The sequence below is a fragment of the Gymnogyps californianus genome, chromosome 3 (assembly GCF_018139145.2).
Source record: "Gymnogyps californianus isolate 813 chromosome 3, ASM1813914v2, whole genome shotgun sequence".
Taxonomy (NCBI): Eukaryota; Metazoa; Chordata; class Aves; order Accipitriformes; family Cathartidae; genus Gymnogyps; species Gymnogyps californianus.
The window spans coordinates 98,488,087-98,510,231 of NC_059473.1; the positions used below are offsets into that span (position 1 = coordinate 98,488,087).

At 37.2% G+C, this 22,145-nt stretch overlaps 1 protein-coding gene across 1 annotated transcript in view; it reads left to right on the plus strand.

The window, feature by feature from the left end:
- Positions 1-22,145, plus strand: part of EYS (eyes shut homolog) — a 950,400-nt gene that overhangs the window by 818,863 nt on the left and 109,392 nt on the right. The window contains exons 39-40 of the mRNA XM_050893740.1: positions 3,908-4,016; positions 7,539-7,759. Coding sequence (XP_050749697.1) covers positions 3,908-4,016; positions 7,539-7,759 — 330 coding nt within the window. The remainder of the gene's footprint in view (positions 1-3,907; positions 4,017-7,538; positions 7,760-22,145) is intronic.

Genomic DNA, 22,145 nt, shown 5'->3' on the forward strand with positions numbered 1-22,145 from the left:
AATCTTAGATTATAAGAAAAATATTATCAAGTTATAGACCTACATGAAGTGGTATTTTAGTTCAGGTCATTTCTGCCACAGAATATTTCAAGCGCAATCTTTTTTCTGTCATTGTTTTTAAAAACTAGTATAATTATGTCTTGCACATGTCCATATTGTAGCAGTTTGTGGTTTTAAATGCTATAGTAAAGATAGAGACAGCATTTCAGTTTTAATTGCCATTTTTCATTATTTTCATAATTTTCTCAGAAAACTGTCTTTTGGGCTGTAATTTTCCATGCTCTGTCTCTTTCTAAAAGCTATTCTAAGCATATTTGAGTAATCTAGCGAATTCAAACAGTCTTAATTTTGTGGTAAAATAAGCATGAAAAATATTCATTTTGTTCACATTTCAAATGACAGTTTTTCCTTTCTATGACATAAGACAGAGAGAAATTTCAATTATTACTTGCTTGGAAATCCTTGCAGAGAAAGGAGCAAATGCTGAAGAAAGGTAGTGGTAGCATTCCTAATGTGAGCTCCAGAATACAGGGCAGTGGGTTGCTGCTTATAGCCTGTGGTTTTTTTCTCACAACTCAGTCACTAATCTACTGGCTGACATCAAACAAATTAGTTCTTTTCTTTGAGATTTCATTGCTGCATCTTAAAAAAAAAAAAAAAAAGCTTTATGTCCTTTGTGAAGTTGAGACCTAATGATCAAAATAACTTTATAATAGCTGCTGTTTATAGATACTGGGTTTTTTTTCTTTGGAACTTATTTCTTCTTTTTTCTGACACATTTCTTTAAAGGTAGAATGGATCACCAGGTATGCCTGCATAGGGATGACTGTGTTATTATCTATAAGAATTTAGGATACTTGGGCTTGTCTACATAAAGATACCGCAGTAAAGACCATGTCAGTGTCAAGTAATCTTTAAGGCTTATTTTAATTGCACCTATTTTTAATCTTCCACTTTTTTTTCCCCTAGCAAAGAATCAAAACAAGAGGAATTATGTATACAAAACAGTGAGAATGTGTGAATACCAGACATTTGCAATGAAAGTTTACAATGCTGAATTTGGCTTGGATGGCTAATTGCTTGAAGATGATCCAACTGACATAGACCGTATTGTTCTTTTCTTTTCCATTAGATGTACATTATTCTTTATTAACTTTGGCACATCACTTAAACTTTTATTCTTTGTGGGGTTGGACTATTATAAAATGTGATATAAGGAGTTAAACCTTGAATTGATTTAAAGACTGCAGCGGATGTGGACTTCAGAAACCTTCCTGAAAAGCAGGGACAAGGCAGGGGCAGAGGGTAGGCTTTGCCATGAGTATGTTAGGTCTATACTACAATATCCACTCAGAGCAGAAAGCATCAAGGAAAGGTTATGAGTTGGTTTTCCCCAAGAGAATTCTAAACAAGCTGATATTCTTTTACCTGAGAAAGTTATCTTTAAATGCTGTGATTTACCTGGACAATTCCCAGCAGCTGAAATATGAGTAGGAATAATAAATAAAATTAAAAGTGTATTTTAGATGTCAAGAATTGGTTGGAAATCGCAGTAGATGGAAGTACTTTCTCCAAAATTGTCCTTATTCCAAGTATCTAGAAAGGAGGTCACAAAACTATCTGTCAATATACACATTATTTACTAAGGAGGAACTTCTGTTTACTCAATTCACATTTTATAAGGGAATTGTGAAAATCATCCGATCTTCAGAACAGCAGATGTTGCTTCTGGCTCCCTACATTCAAAATCAAAATGTTATGCTAACTTTAGGCTACATAAGAAGGAACTTAACTTAAAATATACTTTAAAAAAACATGATTTTTTTTAACCTAAAATAAGAAAGAAAAATGAACATTTTTCAAACTCATTTGAATAGTCTAGGGGTCTAGATCAGATTTTAAAAGGTGATAATAGAAGATGTTATTCAAATATCTCAGTCTTTTAAAAAAATTTTAAACCATTGCTGTTCCTGGTTCAAAAATAGGAAAAGTGTTACAAAGGTGAAATAATTTAGCACATTTCAACCCATGCAGCAAAGCACAGTGAAAAGTCAATGAGTTAGTATTGACTGAATTAGCTCTGGAACCAGAAGCAATGTAACCATTGGAAAGGTAGGATTTATTGATATGGGTGCATCACCTGCTGATATAGATATACCGCCTACGAGACTTGTGTTAGTAGATGCACTGTTTTTTTGCTGCTCACTCAGAAATCACTGTACTGCAGTGAATGTTATAAATATTCATTAGGGGCCTAATGCTATATCCATTTATGTCAATACAATGTTCCCAGTAACTTCAGAGGTGAAAACTGAGACTCTAAATTTCATACTGAATCTACAGACAGGGGGATAAAATAGTAAGACTGTAGATACAAGAGTAGAAAAGCAAAGCTCAAGGCGTAACATGGGATAAATCATACCATGGCAGCTGCACACAACCAACCAGGTGGTGGTATATGAAAAGGTAGGCATTTGAGAGTATGGTAGGTCTTGATGTGGTTCATCCAGGAGCAAATTTGTCCTTGGCAGTGCTGAGGTCATTTCTAAGATTAGTAATATATGCTTCTAGTGTTCAGGACATAACGGGCTTTAAAATATGTTAACTTTTTCATATGTCTACGGCTGTCGTGGTTTAACCCCAGTCAGCAACTAAGCACCACGCAGCCGCTTCCCCCTTCCCCCTCCCAGTGGGGTGAGGAGGAGGAAAGGAAATGGCCTAACATAAAAATTCATCCATCCTAACACAAAATAGTTTATAAGATTCCTGTCATTGTCCTTTAGCATTTGTTCAGCTAAAAAAATGGAAATTTGGCAGTCTATATAAATGTATAATTTTTTTTCAGGATCTTTTGTAAAATCTGTTGTGTAACATTTGTGAAGTATTACACAAAAAATGTAACATTGTTCTTGTTAGAGGCCTTACTCTGGAAATCTAATTATATGGATTTGACTGAGCAGACTTTCATGTGCAGAGTGCATGTAGTCAGTAAACCTTAACATGCTTCCAAAAAGGAGGCCCATCATATTATCTTTTAAAGCATGTGAAAATTGAAACTGAGGCAAAGTGGAATTGGGAAACACTTCTACAGAAACAGCAGAGCTCAGTTTTAAAGAATCTATTGACTACTATTCTCCTATTCTGCCATTGCTGCAATAATGTTTATGCAAATTTCCTTTCTAAATACAAAACCAGTATATTTGAAAATCATCTTGTTGGCCTGAATTTTTATGGCCAGTAATATTAATAGCATTTCATCAGATCTCATCACAGAAAGAACCTGAAGAATTCTTAGTGGTTTATTGACTGTTCGCTAGTATTTACTTTACAAATTCCCTTAACCTTATATTCTTCTTTATCTCTGAAGCTCAGTACCAGAGTTTACATTAACAGCATGCTTCCCAAGTAGTGATAACTATATCACAGTGTAATCTTGCTGCTCAGAGGTATGCAGCCTTTCATTTCTTATTCCATTTCTGTTTCCCCTGTAGGGCAGGAAAAGGAAATTTCCACCTAGGGAGTTCAGCATCATTCAACATTGATGTTACTTGTCCAACAATCCTCTATACTAGGGAGATCATATGTCAGCCACAGTTAGCACTTACAATTTATCAATACCCACTTATGCATGTAAAGATCTCTTTCTTCTTTGTTTCTGTATACATTTTAAACACTAGAGTCAAGAACAGTAGGCAAGCAAATAGAAGAGGGACATTAGTAGAAGAAACTTACATCTTTTGTCTCCTGGGTAGTCCAAGTAGCCACAAAACTGGAATTATTAGTGTTCAAAGATTGTCGTCCTTTATGGAGGCAGAAGAATCTTTTTCACCTTGCCTTTGCTGTGTGAGGTTTGAATACTTTGCTGTCAACAGCATAAACAGTAACGAGATCTTCTGTTTCCTTCCAGCTATATGATGCCTGTGAGCAGTCCTGAAGGTTACTGTATGATTGAAATAGCTGCAGATGGAAATCCTCCTGTACAACACAGACTTTCTCTCTCATATCGAGCATCTCAGGTGAGTCTGCAAAACGTCAAAAAATAGCTATTTGCTTTGAACATTTCATCACCATATGCACTTTAGTTATTCTCAAAGGAGAATATGCATTCTAACTTTTTCTAAAGGAGGAAACGTAATTCCTTCTCAGATATCATTATATGTACTTAATTCCTCTTTAATACGCCTTTTCACATCAAGCATCCATAGTATTTCCATTAATTTCTTCAGTTTACCTGACTCTGAAACTTCTATTCCAACTACCTAAAGTCCATGAAAAGGACACTGATACTGCAAGAGGAAAAATAATATATTAGCAATGTCATGTAACTAGGCCGTGTTATTAGAAACAATTCAGATATTGTTAAGCAGTAATTCTGGTTACTTTTTATTTGCAAGCCACACTGTCTAGTAGAGGGTAGTTATGAATCATCAGTGACTTAACCTGATGTCAGTATTGTTGCTAGGACTTCACTTCTGAATAGTATTGTAAAAATGACTGTCTCCATTTTGAAACTGGTATCAGAAGACTCATTCTAAATGGGCAATAGGCCAGCTTTCCCAAATCTTGAGTTTTTCTGTTATTCTTTGTCTCCATGTTATTGCCTCTCTTTGTTATGCATTCTCTCATCGCAAGATTATTTCTGCATGGTACATTTTAAATGTTTTTAGACTTGAGAATTTGAACTGTGATTGACAGCTCACGTTATAAGTTTGTTCACTAGAAGGCAGGACAGTTATCTGTAGAGATGTTAATCATGACGTGCATCTCACGGTATGCACTGCCAGTTAGTAATAGAATTTCTTCCTTGTTTCTTCCCTTAGTGTCTAGGTGTTTGTTCAGTCTGATATAAAGTATTAACTTGTATTAGATATTGCTATTAACCCAATCAGTTGTCTGTTCATAGCTTCCAGATGATCAACCTGACGTTCTGCTGCAGAAGGTTCCTTTGTCTCTCCCTTTATGTTTCAGGTTCATAACTCTGTCAGAATGTAAAGCTAACACTATTGGCAGCTTCTGCATAGAGAATCTGGGGAAAGAACTTACCCACCAGTACCTAATTATAAAGAGAAGCCAGCAATACCTTATTCATAGAAAAATGTACAGGTAGCCACCTTTGATGTCATGCACCAAGACCATACATCAGAATATTTCTGCTCCTAATCAGGAAATTTCTTTGATTCCTAAGGAAGTCCACAACTCTTCTCTGTTTCTTTTTGTGGGGGTCCACAGTCAAGTTTCAGTTCATATCACGAGTGGGGTTTTGAAGTGAATGTTCTGGTCATCCCACTTACCACACTTTGGTTCATGTTGCAGAGCAATCCTGGAGCATGCCAGCTGAATTCTTTTAAATAGTACAAAAGATGCTCTCTATGAGTGCACTTAATGTGCTGTAACCACTAATGGGCATTTCATGGCACCAAATTGTACTTAATCCAGAAAAACCCCTTGCATGGTATGTTGTATGAATATCGTATCCTCATGACTAACTATTACACTTTACAGATCTGCTTCTAATCTCCTAGAGACCATATTTTCCTTACAAAGTACACAAGCAAAGAAAGAAAGAAAAAAAGAAATTTCTTATCTCTAAGAGGACTAATGAGTTTCTTCCTGTTACTGGCCAAGCTAATCCCTTTTACCACTCAGGCTTCAAGTGAAGAAGGACATTTTCAAATTAGTATTTGAAAAGTTAAGCATGAGTATTACAGAAGTTAACATAATGTTATATAACATTATATTAAGCATGTCATGTTATTAGCAAGACTTACAGGAATTCTTCCTGTGTGCTTCCTTAAAATATATTCTGGTTAAGCCAGTTAAATTCAGAACAGGACCTTTACAGAAAGAAATGTGTATTATGGTGTACTAGCATGAGTCTGAACATCTAACATATTATGATAAAATCCATTGATGTGAGAAACTGAGCAGAGCCTACTGAAGTTGTTCTGTGGTACGCTGGATCTGCTCCCAAGATCAGTGCTTTTGTAAAATAAGCCCAATAATAAAAAGATTGTGTTGCAAGAGGAGTGTTAAAAACACTTTTCTTAATCATAGACACTTTACATTCCAGTCCAATGCTTTGCTTAATTCTTGTAACACATTCACAAGCAGAGAGAAAATGTCTGTCTGCAAACACTACTTACAAATCTTGTCTGTAACTACACTGGTTTATAGTTTTGTTTGAAAGGGGATAAAGTCAAGTGATATGAAATGAATTTAACAAGTACTGAGCCAATGTCTTTGAATTCCTTCCACATGAAAAATCTGATTTAATTTTATCCATGCTCTAAAAGAAGTAGGTTTTTTTTTTCCTTTCCCTTCTAAATGAAAGACATTGTAAGTAGAGGAATATCTGGCAATATTCATGTTCATTGTACCTCCAAATTTCACTTGAAATTGTCAGCAACATAGCTCCAGGACTGACAAAAGCAATACAGGAAACAGCAAAGCAAAATCATACAGATGTGTGAATTCCAAGTAAATCAATGTGATGTTTTCCTCCTGTTCCTAGTTCTTTATGGTTGATGTCTGAATATGATAGTGAAGGGCCCCTTCACTATAAATTATCTCCTCACATGTTTTACGCATGCTGTGAAATATTTTTTATTCCATTGGTTTATTCCTACTTGACTTGAATTGTCTAGGTTTCACCTTCTTTCTGGATTGGTGGTATCATACAAATAAATGCATCACAGTTGATACACTTATGAAAAAATTATGATTTTTTTCAATTCTTAGTTACAGACATTTAGCAAAGGAACTTAGGAATGGTGAAACCCCATGTCAGAACTCCAGAAAGTCAGGCATCAGCTTGAGGAATGGAATACACAGTGCTAAATGAGTCACAGATCCTTTATATGTGATGGTCAAGGGTTTAACTCCTAGGTCAGGTAACACAGGAAATACCTTACTAAGCACTAATATGATTTGGTCAGTCCCAGTATGAAATAGTTGTGGGTGTTTCTTTGGCCCCTTTATAAGGATGTTCTAGGCATTTGTGGCTCTAGAATTTACTACCTAAAACTTTCCCTTTTTCCATGGGCTTCAGTATAGTGGTCTGTTTTCTGTCACTCATCCTAAAAAAAGTAAAATCTTTTTTCTGTATTCCCCTTGTATTGGTAGGTCCCAGATCCTAAAGAAAAGTTTTATCTTCAAGTCTACAGCTTCTCCCGTTCTCCTGCACCAACACTCAATCATGAATGTAAAACTCATAGTATAGAATGAGGGAAGCAAATGAGAAAACCTTACCATGTTCATTGCAGTTAAGGCTGTGAATTCCAGTTTGTGTTTCATGGGATGTATGTTGTTTTACACATTTGAAGATATGCAAACACATTAAACCACTCTCTTTGTGTGGATTAATTTTTTTTAAAAAAGAGAACCACATTTAAAAGAAGAATCCCTTCAGCAAGTATCATAGGTTTTGGCCAGCTTCAAGTAATGGCTATTTCCTTTATCTCTAATTATTATTCATTCATTGCTTACAGTAACATCACAAATCACATTCTTTTCTGATGATTCTCTTCTTGTTTCTGCAGATCACCTTTGGATCAATCTTCCTTGGAAATGTTCCTGTTCATGAAGAGGTTCATCGATGTGCTGGGCAGATACATGGCTATAAGGGATGCATTCGGGATTTTCAAGTTAACAACAAAGAGTTTTTCATCATAGATGAGGCTCTTGGAGGGAGGAACGTTGAGAACTGCAATGTTCCAATATGTGATTATCATCCATGTCACAATGGTGGAACCTGCACTAGGTAAGAGTTACCTCTTTAATCATTTTATCATCTATTTACACTCTGGTTGGTAGGTTCATCCTTAATGAGAAATTACTATAATTTTCTGTGTAATGAAGTAATCACCAATCTTTTGTCCTGATAATATTAAATAGAAAATGTGACATCTTCATACCTAACCAGGGAGATTTTATACTTTATTTGCTTACATGAAAAGAGATATAAAATATAATTACATTGCCCACATAGCATACATATTGGGTTGCTGCCAGAATTCCTTTGCGATCAACTAGATCAGTTCCACCACAAGGCTCGGTGACTAAATCAGACTCTTTGTGTACATAGCTTGGACAGAAACACATAAGATCTCATTCTTCTGTCTAACAACTCTGTATCTTACTAGGCCTTGTACCCTCACAGATCTTCATGGTGTGCTCCTGGGTACACAGCATAGGCCTTCATCATGCTATGAAAATACTAACAAGTAAGTCAGCACCTTCAGCATGTGCGAAGTATTGTCAAAGAACCTTTGAATGTTAAAGTGCATCATGCTGAAAGAGGAAATAGGGTCCAAAAGTGATGTGAGCTAAAAGCACAGAGGATGATGGTTCAGTTGAATGATGGTTCAATTGGAGCACAGTAACTTTTTAAGCCATAGTAACTTGACCATTGTCTAAGGCATTCAGCATTTAGGAACCACATTTCTGTTTAAAATTGATAGAATTTGCGAAGTAGCTGCTGTGTCTATTTTAAAAATAGTACTTCAGCTTCAAGGCAAACGCTGAACAGAACATAGTCTAAAGTTCTTTTAAAGGTCTGGACCACTGTGTGTTTCTTAGGTTGAGGAGACCTGGAATCAAAGTTTTGAGGTGCTTCTCTACCTTTCTTGATTGATGTGAGCCCACAAAGAACACCAAACAGGTTTTTGATCTCTAAGTCTTGACCAGAGCACAAATGAAAGCAAGGCAACTTATGAAAACATACACAATCTGCCTACCAGACTGGTGAAACTGACTGTGTACTTGGGAGTAATGAGTCTGTTTTTCCTCTGTTGCTCCTTGCTATCTCTCTGTCATTCTACTGATTGGCCTGTTATCTGCCATTATGGAATACTGTTTCATTTAAAGCTTGGGTCCTGAATAATTCATGACCATTGGATTTGTTTCCTGCCTTTCTGCTTTCCAACTGCTGGCCTCAGCCCTTTTCAGAAACGCTTTTGTTCTGAAATGGGTCACTGCTTTTCTGTTCAGAGGAGTCATGGAAGACTGTGCATGTGCAAACCAGGGATAAGCAGCTCTATAAAAGCATGATTTTCACGATTTTCTACAGCAGCCAATTGATTTTCAGGGATCACCTCCTTTAAGCCCAAGAATGATCCATTCCAATGAGCAGGAAATCAAGTGGCAGGAAGCCTGCAGGGATGAACAAGATGCTCCAGACAAACCTCAAACATCAAAAGGAAGCATACAAGAGGTAGAAGCATGACCAGGTGACCTGGGAGGAATGTAGAGAAAATATCCAAATACACAGATATGGGGTTAGGAAAGCCAAAGTCCATCTGGAGATTAACCTGGCAGGGTACATGCAGGGCAAAATCAAATGCTTCTACAAGTACATCAGCAGCAAAAGGAAGACTTGGGAAAATAGGGCTTGCTGCTGAATGGGGCAGGTGTTCTGGTGAAAAAGGATCCCGAAAAGACTGAAATACTCAGTGCTTTCTTTGCCTCAGTCTTTATGGATAAGACTGGCCTTCAGGGATCCTGTTCCTCTCAGACCTGTAGGAGAAAGTCTGGAGCAAGGAAGTCTTACACTTGGTGAAGGAGGATCAGATTAGGGAACACTTAAACCAGCTGGACACGTATAAGTCCATGGGACCTGATGGGATTCACACGAGTGCTGAGGGAACTATCTGATGTCATAGCAAGGTCAGTCCTGATAATCTCTGAAAGATCAAGGTGATTGGTAGAGGTTCCTGAGGACTAGAAGACTACCTTCAGGAAGGGCAAGAAAGAGGATCTGAAGAACTACAGGATGGTTAGCCTCACCTTGATCTGTGGGAAGCTGATGGAGCAAATTGTCCTGGAAACTGTTTCCAAACACACGAAGGACAAGAAAGTGGTTGGGAGTGGTCACCATGGGTTTATGAAGGGGAAATTGTGCTTAACCAACCTGATAGCCTTCCACAAGAGATGACTGGCTTGATGGATGAGAGGAGAGCACTGGATGTTCTTTACTTGACTTTAGTAAGGCTTCAACACTGCCTCCCATAAAATCTTTAGTGACAAACTGATCAAGTACTGGCTAGGTAAGTTCGTAGCGAGGTGAAGTGAAAACTGGCTGAAGGGCAGGATCAAAAAGTGCAAAGGATCAGCGACACAAAGTCCAGCTGGAGGGTGACCACCAGCAGAGCACCCCAAGTCTCAATACTGGATCCAAGACCGTTTATCTTCCTTAATGACCTATAAGATGGGACAGGGTGCACCCCAGGAACAAGGGTTAAATACGAAGCAAGGAGGAGTGATTGGTGCACTAGATGGGTCTGCTGCCATTCAGAGGGACTTTGACAGGCTGGAGAAATAAGCCAACAGGAATCTCATATTGTTCAACAAAGGGAAATGCAAAGTCTTGCACCTGGGCTGGAATAACCCCAGGCACCAGTATAGACTGGGGACTGACTGGCTGGAAAGCAGCTTTGCAGAAAAAGACTTGCCAGTTCTGTTGGACAACTAGTTCACCATGAGTCAGCAATGTGCCCTAGTGACAAAGAAAGCCAACAGCATCCTGGGCTGCATTAGAAAGAGAAAGCAGGTCAAGGGAGGTTATTCCTTCCCTCTCTTCTCACCTGGTTTGCTGATTTTCATATGTACGTACATATATTCTTCAGTTAGTTCACAAACTGTACATATTCAGTAAGCTTCACCTTGCTAGGAAGATCTAGATGCCATGTTTCACATCCAAGTTCTGCAGCTCTGATTTCATACTGTTCACTTGGCAGAATAGAATTTGCTTTTTCACAGGCTGATCATTCCCCTTAGCTGTCAAGACTGCCAACAAAAACTATTGCAACAGATTATCTCTCAGGATTTGGAGGTCTCACTTGGGTAGGTTACTAGGTAGTGGTCTTCAGAGGAGCAATTCTTGCATCCCAAAGTCCTGAAGCTTCATTTTGTCCACAGTATGTGCAACGTTCTCTTTCCTGGAGAGTTAAACATATATGTGAGAATGGACTGCTCCATCACTGTATTACATGTAATCAACCAAATCACTTCTGCTTTGCTGAGAAGTGTGACAGATCTAAAAGATTCACTTCTTGATAAGTCATCTACCTATCCGCACCAATTTCTTTGTAGAGGATGTAAACAGGGTGGCAAGTTGGGATGTAAATTTGCCTGTGCTAGCAGCCATTTTTCAGGAGTACTGGCAGGCATTTTACACAGACGCTACCTGACAGAATGCCAGGGTCAGAAAACCCTTTGGGGAATGCTTCAGTTTGCTGTATACCAATTCCGTTTTCCACAGGTTTGAGGAGATATGAGAAACCAATGACTTGTATACCTCCTGATCATCCTTGGCAGGTCTGGATCCAGAACCTCTTTCATCTGGACCTGCACAGGCCACAAAGTTTGTTCCTCTGAATCTGTTGTCTTAAGACCTAAGTCCAGTGTTTCAGTGGATGAAACATCTCCCAGAAAGGAATGATGAGAGATTCTGTGCTATAGACTCTTCCTGTACTTCTTTCCAGGCAGTGCCTGCTAATACTAGGAATGTATTTGGTAAATGTGCATACTGTAACAAACTCTGTTGAGTAAATGGACCAATTTTAAGTGTGTTGGGCTTGTTGTCACCTTCTTCCTTCAGTGCTTTGGTTACAAACATCCTTTGGTACCTCTTGTAGCTGAAAGATAACAGTTTCTCCCCTTGTTCTACTTTATTAGTTGTGTTATCCTAGCAACTATTTGATTAATTACTTGGTCATCAATGTGTCACATCAACTTGGTTCAAACCACGTCATGTGTGGAGCAGGAGAATTGAAAAGCCAGAGGTGGACATTTTGTGTATAGTTTATGGGGAAAAATTCCCAGGCTTCAGCCTCAGTGTTCAAGTGGTGCATGTGGACTATACAACTGTGTTATCTTCAGATAATGAGTTTACATTCATGAGACCGCAGCCAAGGAGACCCATAAATAATCTATAGTGTTAAAAATATTCCCATCTACACCATTAATTGTCCATTTGCGTATTGATTACTGTAAAACAACTTAGTTGTATTTAAAAAAAAAAATTAGATGAAACAAGCAACAGTTTGACGATGAATATAAAACTATTATTGACTTGTTTAAGATTTTTGCCAGTTGTTTCAATTACACTGTTTAGTGGCAAAAAAAAGATTTTTCATTGCATGTTATTCTTCAGGTGCTTGACAACTAACTAGACCTTTTGCTTCTGAAAGGCCATGAAGCATTACATAGTGAATATGCCAGCCATGTTTGATAATGAACACTGGAGCTTGTCAACACATACTGCTGGGCATAGACAGGTGTGTTTCATAAGAAACATTTTTTACAGTCTTTCTTACAAGAAAGTTACTTGCCTTTTCTCATCACCAGAGTACACAAATACTATTGTAGTGTTCATCCTATTAATTACAATAATTATGCAGAAGAAATTTATTTGACAGAAAAAAATGTTTTCTTTGTATTTTTGGTAGCAAAAGACAGGGATTAGTATGCGCCTAGGTTTCAGATACAAAATTTCAGGGTGCAGCAGGGGCCAGCAGCTCCCTGTGGTCTGGTCATTGGTTGCATCAGGTGCTCCCCAGGGGCCTGTCAGGGCAGGGCCTGGCAGCCAGGGACCGTCCCACCACCCCAGCCAAGAGCAGGGCAGTCAGAGGGCACCGGGGCACCCCCAGCCCCACGGATCAGACACGTCCCCGGGGATAGTGATGGGCTGAGGCCAGGCTGGGACATCAGTCCACTGGTGGAGGATCAGAATCAAGCCCAGTGAGGGGAACCAGGGTCAGACACAGCCCCAAGATGGCCAGGCAAGGTTGTGGTGATGGAGATGGGCTGCACAATCACCATTTTGCTGTGAAACTACTGAATGTATCATATTGTGGAACTGGAAATCTCTAGTTATCTTCATTCTTCTTAAGTTAAGACCTGCTCCACTTTCATTTAAAAAAAATATTATCTAGGTTCCATTTAAATTTTGAGTAAAAAAGCTGTCTGTGTATAGGTGTCATGGTTTAACCCCAGCTGGCAACCAAGCACCACACAGCTGCTCCCTCAGTCCCCCCGGGCTGGGATGGGGGAGAGAATCAGAAGAGTAAAAGTGAGAAAAATCGTGGGTTGAGATAAAGACCGTTTAATAGGTAAAGCAAAAGCTGCGCACACAAGCAAAGCAAAACAAGGAATTAATTCACTGCTTCCCATAGGCAGGTAGGTGTTCAGCCATCTCCAAGAAAGCAGGGCTCCATCACACGTAACGGTTACTTGGGAAGACAAATGCCATCACTCCAAACGTCCCCCGCTTTCTTCTTCCCCCAACTTTTATATTGCTGAGCATAACATCATATGGTATGGAATATCCCTTTGGTCAGTTGGAGTCAGCTGTCCCAGCTGTGTCCCCTCCCAGTTTCTTGTGCACCCCCAGCCTAGTCGCTGGTGGGGTGGTATGAGGAGCAGAAAAGGCCTTGACTCTGTGGAAGAACTGCTCAGCAATAACAAAAACATCCCTGTATTATCAAGTTTTCAGCACAAATCCAAAACATAGCCCCATACTAGCTACTATGAAGAAAATTAACTCTATCCTGGCCAAAACCAGCACAATAGGACAAAAGCCATTCTGTTTCAAGAGTATTTAAACATACGCTGTATCAGATGAGTGGTTCAGTACAAATCTAAATTTCTAATTCTTTACATAACCATTATTTTATTAGTTTTTAAAAACAAAGTACTCTCATTCCTATGTAAATGCTCTATTGCTTTTAAAAACACTTTTGCAAGTTCACTAGCTCTTTTACTGCACTTCGAATTCATGCTAATGTAGAATTCCAGAGACTGGTTAATTTCATAGGAAAAAAATGACAACTATTCAGTAAATTTAGGGTTTGAGTGTCATATAGTTCTATAATTAATTTTGTGAATTCAGAGCTCATTGGATTTGAAAGTATGTGTTTGAAAAGGGCATGAAAAGATTAACCTAGGAAGCTCTTAATATTCTGTGTGGCCCCCTGATCATATGAGCCAGATGTTGCAAACCAAGCTTAGTGTTAATTAAGAAGACACATTTGTGTGTAGGAAATAAACTCATAAAATTACTTCACCAATGATTTGACAATTATGTCAGCCACTGCACTAGTAGTAGTTAATACATTTGTTTTAAATTGTATAAAGACTCAAGAAAATGTAAACATAGACAAGCTTAGCTTTTATAGGGCAGAGTACAATCTCAAAGTTAATTGCTCCCACAAACAATCATGTTTCCAGTGTCTCAAACTATTTTCACAGTGATTATTCTTACTGTTGTTGTTCCCCATGTATTGGTGCAGCAGATGGGTCCATTAATGTTAATCAATTAACCAAGACTGAAAAATCAAACTCAATTAGCAATAAATTTCAATAGAGAGACACTTATCTTCAGATTTCAACCACCATGAATGCTGTAATCATCAAAAATACACAAGGAATGTAATTTTTCAATTTTCATCCACTGATAATGTAAGAAATACCTTCCTATATATGTAGGTCTCATTTGGATGGTACTTTTTCAGCTATAAATAGGAAAAGCCATATTTTAAATCATATTTCAGAAACTGTTTTCTGCATGCTGGGGCATCATGCAATTCTCCTTAAGCCTTGAAGAACTGATCACCAAATGAAAAATTCCATCCAAACTGTTTCTTAAAGTTCATCTGATAAGGTTTTGAATGCCTTTTTTTTAAAGTCATAAAATGAGTTCTAGGTTAGCTTTCTTGTAAGTTAAAGGAAATTTTATAGTTTAACTTGGTTAAGTGATAGAATTCCATATGTTGCCTATACTGAGGAGTCCAGGTGAAGCGACTTAACAAATTTTGTGGTCTCTTTTTAGTATATATCCTCAATGTTAATTAAAATAAACAGTAGAAAAATTCATTATGAATATGACTGGTTTTAGAAAAAAAGAAGGAGCTCAAACTGTAGACTTTGGAGACACTAAAATGTTCTTTTCAACTTTTTTTTACGTCTCATTTTCCATTTCAAAGGGTAGTCATGGTGAACCTTTCCCAGATCATGTGCCAGAAATACTTCTTGTGCTTCCTTGTCCCCATAAGCCAAAAATGCATGTTATGTCAGGTTTTGGCCGAAGGTATTAATCTAAGGATAGGCTTTTATGCTGTTACTAATGTTTTTCTCACATTTCTAGCACAAAGCTGCAGTTTGCTTCCAGCTCACAAAATCTGATTTGTATGCTTGTTGAACTAAAGATGAAATTGTTACACAAGAATGAGTTAGTGCCCATTTTCAAACCAAGGAGCACTGAAGAACCTCCCAAAACTGCTAACAGCATTGTAGGCCAAATTTTTAGAACTGCTCATGGATTTCCTATCACTGCTTTAGATGTAGGTGTTTCTGGGTAAGAAAGGAACGAGCTAGTCAGAAATAGCAAATTGATCATATATCAAGGATCTTTTTATAGATCTGTTTTATAGATTAAGAGACTCAGGCCAACACATTATCTAGAACATCCGTTTGTTGGGTTTTTTACAAATCTAAATCCTAGTTAACTTCACTAAGATCCATATTAAGTCCAGAACTAATGGTTTAAGTTCCACTGTATTCAACTCTTGCAGAAAGATAAACCAAACAAAAGGATTAAATTTCATTTTAGTTGTTTTGCAAAGGAAGAAGATTTCTAGATGGGAGTTGTGTATTCTCACACCTTTTCACAATTTGCGCCATGTGCACTTATGTAATACTGATTTGTATGAAGAAGATAACATGCTTCCTTTTAAAGGGCTGGTTTTTGGGCAGATCTGTCAATACTAAAGATACTTACATGTTTTACAACTCCAGAAACTGCTGATATTGTTATTCTGATTCATGCTTACACACACCATTATTTAGGACGACTAGTGTGGGGGCTTGAATTTTTTGGATCCTGTAATTTAATGAGATTAGGTAGCTTGTATATTTGGAGTTTGGTACTTATAAAAGAGGTTCACATTTGGAAATCCATTGGTTTTTTTAATGCTTACTTCAAATTGGGCTTTGGTGAAGAAAAGAATTCATTTAAATTTATTTCCAAACTGTTTTCTTTTTCTGGCAGAGAGATTGTTCATCGTTTCAGGTTCCACATGATCTTAGGAAAAAATAATGCCATTCTTACTAAGAAAAATCTTTCACGTCATTTTTGAGCAGTGTGAAAGATAATGCCATGGAGCTTCTCAGAATGACCAAAATCCTGTTGGACATGCGTTTATTACATCATATTTTCACAGGAAAGTCAAGTGAGCAAAAGAGAAAATTTCATCTCCAGTTTTCCTAACACTAAGTATTAACAGAGAATTAATTTACCCAGGTTGATCTTTCTGGTAAAAGGAATTGCATTTCGTTTAAGCCCCATATAAAAACTCTGCACACTTTTTCTGAACTAAATCTGCATTTCTCCCACCTTAGCTTTCCTTAAAGTGAAAACAGAAAACTGAAAATTTAACCCCAGCTTCTTGCCCTTGAAGTTTAGATAGTAAATTGCTCTAATCCACAGTTGTGTTAAGATATCTATTTCAAAACTGAATTAGTTGAACTAGGCGTGCCTCACTCTTGGCATCAGAAACAGATTCCCATTTTATTGAACTTTATTTCTTAGCCATTATATTCCTCAGATTATACTAGTATGGAGAAGAGATTTGACAAAGAAATCAAAGCTGTGTTCCATTAAGCTGGCAGTGTTAAAAGCTGATGTTTTAGATTTTAGACAAAACATCTGTAAACCCCCAGGAAATTGTGCAATGATAATGTATGAGAAAATAGCAAAATACAAACTCATAAATTTTATTGGATATACCAGTACTCGACTGTTGTTCTTTTTAATTAAGCATTTAAAATATGCAACTTCTTTACTAATGATTAAAATGTGATACAATCTTCAGAATTTGTTTGCTTCAGAACATCATTTTGTCATAGAAGTGTTGTTGAAATAACAAATTCTGGCAATTGAAAAATAATCCAAGCAAACAAGTTAGAAAAAGTTATGTTCAAAGAGTAGACCTTTCTCTGTTTTTAATTTAGGCAGTATAATGGTGGTTCTATTAAAAATGTCTGTGGAAAAATCAATTTTTTATGTCCTCCGATCTACAGATCTAGTATTCAATTAGTGTGAAAAGTAACACACTGAAAACAGAGCATGCAGGAAAATCAAGGATCCAAATAGAAATAGGACTTCAAATTCCTGACTGTTTAGATAATGTGCAAGCTGTGCACAAAATTTGTTAAACATGATGTTTATACATCATCTCAATTCAATTGTACTTAAATCAGAGAAGCTGCCATGGCTAAAATTTTAGTGTGGACATTGAAATACCAGTAAGTGCCATTTTAATACCAGTCATCTTAGAATGTTTTGACTCAATTCCCAGAAATACTATGTAACATTACTTTTGAGTATTACAGCACAACCAAATCAGCGTTTCTGATAGCTTTGATTCCAGAAGGGGTATCTTATTTGGAGTAGTTTTAAAACACATCAGCAAAATGAATTGAATACTATCTTTTTCCAAGGCCAATGAGATGTTTAAGTGTAGACAGAAATACTCAAAATACTGTTCATATATATTTGTCCAACTGGAGAAGTAGTGCATGGATTCTTAATAAGAATTTCACTCCTCTATAAATCCTGATGAATAGTATAGCTGGTACTGTGTTTTATAAGTTGTACCATATGTAGTATGTGTATGAAAAACGATAAATGTGCCATATTCTTTGTATTAATGGTTCTCCAAAATTCCACAAAGATAATCCTTTCAGTGAAATGTGTAAGTTTTCTGTAAGGATCCATTATATGCTCTAGCTGTTTACTGTAAGTTATCACAATAAAATTACAAGACTGGTACTGCAGAAGATGAATAATGCACGATCTGTAATATATGTTAGAACATTTATTCCTTTACTGCTAACCTAACATATACACCTACCTACTAGTGATAGATTTCTACACTTCAAGCAATGAAAATTACATAAGGGAGAAAAATATTATGAAATTTCAGTCCTGACTAGTGTGGTTGACTGGAGATTGAATGGGTGAGAACATCATTGTTCTGAATCCCTGTTTTGAGGAGCTTATCATTGAAAGGAAGAGTGAAGTTTATCTGAGGTCACATAACAGAACAGATTTTGATTATGGTTTAGAGAAACCTCCTTCACCTTTGGTATCTTGTTGAATTCAAGAACATGCTTAATATTCAAACAGAATTTGGGCAGTCTGGATATGAGGCATCATCTTGATACAGAAGGTTACTGTGTAACCAAATTTGTTTTTGTTACTTTATTTCTTTCTCAGTAACAGCATTTATTGAAGTTTGCTTTTTAGAAAGATAGGAAAAGGGATTTTTTTTTTTACTAGTAACCCTTGTTTTTTGGATTTAGTAAAACCAGCCAACTTTGTGATCATGTGTCCAGATAAATACAAAGAGTGGTACCCACATAGTCATGGGAATTTCATGCTGTGTGTGCATGCATATAATGCATTTAGATTAGGCTTCTTTTAGCTAGCCAAACCTAGCTAAAATATAGCTTTTAGGGAGGAGAAAGACAGAAATAAAGGAGACGTTCTACCTGTACCCAGAGTATCCGCAGATGTCCAGCTGACTATTCAAAGGCAAAGGTATCCTCACTAGTCTCTCACTTTTTCTCACTGCCCATTGTCACGGGTCAATACATGCGGTGTTTTACAGTCTTACCCACAACTGGCTCCAGTTATTTCAGATTAAATATCAGTCTTGCATGTTGTAAAGGAGGGAATGTTTTTTTTTACTAGGGAAGACCTATTGAAGTTGTGTATTACTCTTAAGTAAGTGAAGGGGAGCATAAAAGATCAATATGTTATTCATAAAGAATCCAGAGATTTAAGAAATATCTGGTGTCCTGCTAGAGAATTAGTGCGTCCCTCTTCAAAAAAGACTGTCGTAAACAAAAATGTGTATGAAACAACTGCTCTTGAAGACTGATTCTCTGTAACCTATAATATCTTAGGAGATATGAAGATAAAAGGACCCTAGAACCACAAAAATCCATTTGTCCTTCACCAGGACCTTCCTCAGGTTACCTCAGATCATAGTAGAAGAGGTCAGCACAAGGCCTAATATGGGTCCATTGGCATCTTCCATAATCCATGGAGCCATCTAGCATTGCTATAGACTAGTTGTGGAACAATAAAAACCATCTCACAGCAGCACCTTGAAAGCTGATGTCATAATTTTCAGTAATAGTTATCTATTGTCTATCTCATTTATCTATTGTTTAGTATCAATACCATTCAATTACCTATCTAGAGTACTGTATTACTAAATAAAAAGTCCTGCATAGCTTTAAAAGGCTTAATGTTTCCTTTAGGGACATACTACTCTTCTTAATAGTTGTGTTTGTATTATTACCAGACTTATTAGTCATACCCAGTTAAAGTACACTTTTTATGTGTTTGTAAGAGTACAGCTGGTATTGCTTCTTCCCTGCTTCAAAATCTGATAGTGCTTAGGAGTTATTAGCTAGAGGATCAGGGGAGTCAAGGCATGATTTGTATTACTCCACAAGGCATGAGAGTTCAGTAAGGGGTGCTGTGTTCTCTTGTATTCAGGTCACCTTCTCCATATGCCCATCAATTTAGCCTTATTGCATGCTTTGGAAAATTCCTCTGGCTTGGAGGTCAGCATGTGCACTAGATTTCTTCTGACATTGCCTCAGTAAGGAGTTTCACAGACGGGTAAAAAAATATTTCATTGCTCTGAAGAGAAGCTACATAGAAGACTGACCATGCTGGTTCTTCTTATCATCTTCTAATGTGGTTGTGACATTTGAAGTGGGCCATATGAAATAGTGATTGGACATCCTACTCATTTCTGTACCTGGACCACTTCAATATATGTTAACATATAAAGTACTTTAATGGATACTTTACTTTGGTGTGTATATAAAAGAATACAGAAGTGCTAGCAGTTTTTCACACTCATGTCTGAATAGGTTGTAATAGAAATGAGATCAAGTTCTGGAAAAGTCGAGTGGGAGGGAGCACCTCAGGAATCCCCCAAGGTGAAGTGTCCCAGACAGAAAACAGTTACTCAGCATCAGCAGTGTTGTTTTAAACAGTTATTGAAACTGCCAGTTATAAGGGCTCCTCTGTGCCGCACTGTTATTTACATTAGAGATCTCCCTCTATATTCCCCCGCAAATTTTCTCAAGATTACAGAGGGGTATGTAAGCCTTCAGTTCCAGAAGCTCTGGTTATGACATCTCATTTCTGTCTCCAAACAGCCTTTGAAGCCGCTAATAGGATGTGAAGTTTCATAACTTAGTTACCATGTCATCATCTTAGCTGCAATCATCAGGAATTAGTGAAGCGTGAGTTAAATATCTGTGTAGCAACACAGATACAAACACACATGTATGTATATGCACTCAAAAAATTTAATTATATGGTGGCTATAGTTGTGCTGTATGTATTGTTCCTTTGTTCATAATTGTCTTCTCTTCATTATACTATGGAGTTTTATAATATATTTTTGGTGAGGATGCTAAGGGCAATTGGGTTTATTTGGTATATCTCCCCTCAGTTGTAAAGATGAGGACACTGAGAAAATGGGTAAAATCCCCAACAGACGCACAAACTGGAGTACATTGGGAGTTAATACTATTAATGAAATACAAATGAACAGCAGTTGTTCAAGATGCATGATTGTTGTCCTGTAAATAACCATTTTTTTCTATTTTTCTTGATGGCAGTCTTAGCCCTGCAACTATTCACAGCTTTAAATTAATTTATTTTCTTCTGAATTATTCAGATCAGGGGTCTGGAAAAGCCAAAGAAAAGTCACTGTAAAATACACAGAAATATGCTAGAAAACAGTATGGCATCAATAACAGAGATGTTCAACCTAAATAAATTCTTCTTAACAACAAGGGGGTATGAGTTATAAACAGTTAGCATTTTGAACACAAATCTTCAAGTAAAACATGAAGACTGCTACTCTCTGTAGGCTGAAGAATATCCAGGAATTATTCTTTTTTGTAGTAGGATATAATATGATAGTATATCATCATTATATTTCAGTTGTCAGACTCGCCCAATTATTCATCCACTTTTCCATTCTGTAAACCATTTTCAGAAACAGTGCAATATATTTCTAGGCTGGAAACCAAGCACGGTAGTTCATTAACCCAGATTTAAGCTCTTTCCTGGACACCTTTAGGGATTAATTATGGACTTCACACCTTATCAAAATATTCAGAGATTGAGTTAAATCCCAAAATTAAAGCTAAGCTTGTTTTCATCATGTTACCATTTTATGTAATCCAGATTTTTTTGTTGGCATTCATTAGTATTCATGATATTGTTACGTGGATCAGAGTCACTACCTGGATAAATATACCAATGTAATGGAGAGAATAAACTATTTAGAAAAATCTAGGGTAAATTGGACTGAAAACTATTTGGAGTCAAGAACCATTAACAAATAAATTGTGTATTGTAGAGGTGTCTAGCTTTTTTAATCTTTTTTTAGCTTTCCCTCAAGCAGATTTCATGGAGAAGTTAAGGTAAAAGTTTGCTAAAGGGTTGGAATCTCCCCTTCTGCTCTCCCGGACACACAGTCCATAAGGTGCTTTTACTCCAAATTATATGATACAATTATAGCTGATAATTTGATGAGATTTCTTTTCCCTCAGTTCATGCCTGATACAATCCTATTCTCCTTTTATCCAAAAGACAGTATCCTAAAAAAATCTTCCTGGTGACTAATACCAAACCTGTCAATTAGGCAGAAGGTCTAAATGCCATCCCCCAGCCTGGAGACTACACGGAAACAGAGTTACTATCCATTTCCTTTCCCTGGTGCTTTCTCTCGGTTTCTGATTCTGTCAGTACGATTCTTATACCCTCACCTTCCCCAGGGTGAAATTTGCCTACTTAAGATTCACTTAAGCCCTGGAAGCAGAGTTGAAGTGGGACACAGGCTTTGCACTGCCCCTTGGAATACAGCTCCTTGATTTGTCACTGTTGCAGGGACGATGGAGGGAGAATGCAATGTATAAATGTGCATCTGGTTTCACAGCAAGTTGAATGTAGCCACTCACATTTTAAACACTGATGCAGTCTTTGAGTATCCTTACTATTTTCCCTGCTTTGAAAAACAGTGAGGTAGACAATCTGTATTTGTTTT